The sequence below is a fragment of the Gorilla gorilla genome, chromosome 13 (assembly GCF_029281585.2).
Source record: "Gorilla gorilla gorilla isolate KB3781 chromosome 13, NHGRI_mGorGor1-v2.1_pri, whole genome shotgun sequence".
In the NCBI taxonomy this organism is placed as follows: domain Eukaryota; kingdom Metazoa; phylum Chordata; class Mammalia; order Primates; family Hominidae; genus Gorilla; species Gorilla gorilla.
Window position 1 is genome coordinate 84,716,114 of NC_073237.2, and position 3,375 is coordinate 84,719,488.

Sequence of the window (3,375 nt, forward strand, 5' to 3'; positions counted from 1 at the left end):
TGAAAAGACAGAAGAGATTAATGCACAAAATTTTATCTTTATTACTAAAACAATTTAAGAATTTTCCTTAGAAACAATTTAAGATATTATTAGAGTAATAGTTGAGTCAAATTAGCTCATTTATACGATAGACTGTAATATAACCATTAAAACATTTATAAAACCTGTAAAATAGCATGAGAAAAATCCTATGATATAAAGGAAAAAAGAAAAAATATGAGCTTATATACACACATACACACACATATACGCACACGCACAGTTGCACATTAAAATTTTTTAAAGGCAGCTGTTCACGCTTAGGTGGGCGACGTGGGCGCAGGTGGGCGCAGGATGGCAAAACAGAAGAGAAAAGTTCCTGAAGTGACAGAGAAAAAGAACAAAAAGCTGAAGAAGGCGTCAGCAGAGGGGCCACTGCTGGGCCCTGAGGCTGCACCAAGTGGCGAAGGAGCCGGCTCCAAGGGAGAAGCTGTGCTCAGGCCCGGGCTGGACGCAGAGCCAGAGCGGTCCCCAGAGGAGCAGAGGGTCCTGGAAAGGAAGCTGAAAAAGGAACGGAAGAAAGAGGAGAGGCAGCGTCTGCGGGAGGCAGGCCTTGTGGCCCAGCACCCGCCTGCCAGGCGCTCGGGGGCCGAACTGGCCCTGGACTACCTCTGCGGATGGGCCCAAAAGCACAAGAACTGGAGGTTTCAGAAGACGAGGCAGACCTGGCTCCTGCTCCACATGTATGACAGTGACAAGGTTCCCGATGAGCACTTCTCCACCCTGCTGGCCTACCTGGAGGGGCTGCAGGGCCGGGCCCGAGAACTGACGGTGCAGAAGGCGGAAGCCCTGATGCGGGAGCTGGATGAGGAGGGCTCTGATCCCCCCCTGCCGGGGAGGGCCCAGCGCATCCGACAGGTGCTGCAGCTGCTCTCCTAGTGGGTTCAGCGCGGGGCGGGGCCGCTGCCCAGTGCAGGGCTGCCTCAGACCACACAGGATGCAGCTCCTCCGGCGGTGGGGGCCGGGATCGCCAGTAGGGCAGCGGCTGAGCAAGGGCTTTCAGCTTCTCCGGTGGTGGGGGCCGGGATCACCAGCACCAGAGCCTCGCAAGGGCCCCTTCCCTCCTTCAGACCCTCCTTGGCCGGTGACGGCTCTGACAGTGATGGCAGGTTCAGTGCCTTCAGCGCAGAGCGTGGATGCTCTGGAATCACCCGGACCCCTGGCCTTGGAGGGACCCTCCAGCCCCAGGAATCTGCTTTGGAGGGAAATGTCTATTTTTCTACCGGGAATATTTTAGAGATTGGGGCACGCTGGCTCCTCCCGCCAGCTGCAAACCTGCACCTTCCGCCTGATTCCCCATCCCCCTGTGTGGGCCGCATTCCTGGTCCCCTGCCTGCGTCCATCGAGGGGCCTGGCTGTGGCCTGTTTTCCTTTGACCCCACACAGCGTCATTGCGGGTCATGGGGAGCCCCTGGTGGGAGCTTGTGGAGTCGGATCACGTACCTGTGCAGAAACCGTCTCTGTGGCTGCATTTGAAATAAAACCCGACCCAGCAAAAAAAAAAAAAAAAAAAAAAAAAAAAAATTTTTTTAAATGTGTAAACAATGAGAAAGGAACGCTGAGTGCCTTATCTAAGTATTTATAATTCCTGGTAACCTTGCAGGTTACAAATAAAGTAAATTATAATGTCATAAACACCTGTGCATTGGCCACATTCAACAGCAATCCATTCATGGCCGTGAGCGGTGGCTCATGCCTGTAATCCCAGCACTTTGGGAGGCCGAGGCGGGCAGATTGCCTGAGGTCGGTAGTTTGGGACCAGCCTGGCCAATGTGGTGAAACCCCATCTCTACTAAAAAATAATAATAATAATGCAAAAATTAGCTAAGTATGGTGGCTGGCACCTGTAATCCCAGCTACTCAGGAGGCTGAGGCAGGAGAATCGCTTGAACCCAGGAGGTGGAAGTTGCAAGGAGCTGAGATCATGCCACTGCACTCCAGCCTGGGAGACAGGGAGATTCTGTCTCAAAAACAAACAAACAAACAAACAAAATCAATCCATTCAAAATCCCTCATATCCGAATCCTTCTGTTTATTGCCAAGTCACCCCCACTCACTCAACTCTAGTCTCTGACTGATTTCGGCTGTGGGCATCCGATGACACAATGTAATTATAAAGTATGCCAATTATTAAGTTAAAATTGGAAATGAGGCTAGGCACGGTGGCATGCACCTGTCAACTCAGCTACTTGGGAGGCTGAAGCAGGAGGGCTGCTTGAGGCCAGGAGTTTGAGTCTAGCCTGAGCAACATAATGAGACTCCCATCTCTAAACAAAAATTTTAAAAACATAAACCTGGAAATCATAAATGTAATGCATTGTTTCTCACATTGAAACGCTGCTCAAATTAGAGTAAAGCTATTGGGAAAGGATTGAGTCCCCTCTATCCCAAAAAGGATCATTTAACAAAGAGAAGAGAACAAAGACAAATGAAAATGATGTGAGTCTCAATAGAAGAACTTTATTAAAAGCAGAACTTTGTATTCTTTTAACTAAGCCTTTGATGGCTAGGCAGTCAAATTTGAAAGTAAAGTGAAAAAATGCCCTCAGCCAAGTTTGCAGGGAATGCTTTGTGATTCTAGCAAGGTGGGTCTCTAGTGAGGCTGGACCAGAAATAATACAGTGAGAAGCAACCAAGAGCCCACTTGGGGTCAGCGATGGGTTTCCGGAATGGCACGTTGGGGAACCTGGGCTTTGTTCTCCATTCAAGGAAGTGTCAAAGGCCGTTTAACCAAGAGCACAGTGCCGTCAGATCTGTGGTTTAGGAGGGAAGCCTGGGGTTGCGGGGAGCAGGGACAAGAGGAAGTGCCTGCAGGTATGAAAGCCACAGAGAAGTGTGTCTTTTAAGTTTCTTTGGTCTCCCTGACCTGAGGACCAGAGGATTCCTAAGCAACTCTCCGAATTAGATTTCTGCCAATGGCCCCTGGTAAAAGCTCATTTTAGTTCATTCCGCTGAGCACTGTGCTCCCAGTGGTAACTGTGGATCATCAATGGCCACAACGACTGCCCACAGAAGCCAGGTTGCCAAGGAAACAGCCTAGTACTTGCTCCTTAATTCCTGGCTTCAGTGTAACTGTTGAGCTGACGTCATACTGAATCATGAATGGTAGCAATGAATGGGGTGGCCTACCTCAAACAGCAAGGCGAGTCATGGCCCAGAAACAAAGGTCAGGAGGGAGCCAGGGAGCCAGAACCCCTGCATCCCTGCTCCGCTGCTGTGTGATTGCTGCTGCTGTTCTTCCTGGAGGATGAACTGACACATTTGGTTGGGAAAGGCTTCCAGAAGAGTTCCTACCTTCCTTAGAGTGTGGCCGAGTGATCAATCAATCCCAAGAGT

The 3,375-nt window shown here is 50.0% G+C and overlaps 1 protein-coding gene across 1 annotated transcript; it reads left to right on the top strand.

Moving 5' to 3' along the window:
- The first annotated feature begins 256 nt into the window (after nt 1-256).
- LOC101123674 (uncharacterized protein C7orf50) lies at nt 257-1,536 on the top strand. Its single transcript, XM_004048217.5, has one exon. It carries the CDS (start codon nt 334-336, stop codon nt 916-918), a length of 585 nt encoding a protein of 194 aa, XP_004048265.4. The 5' UTR covers nt 257-333; the 3' UTR covers nt 919-1,536.
- Nucleotides 1,537-3,375: the final 1,839 nt, after the last annotated feature.

What these genes read in the sequence shown, in the direction of transcription:
- LOC101123674 (XM_004048217.5), top strand. Translation starts at nt 334, where the DNA reads ATGGCAAAACAGAAGAGAAAAGTTCCTGAAGTGACAGAGAAAAAGAAC.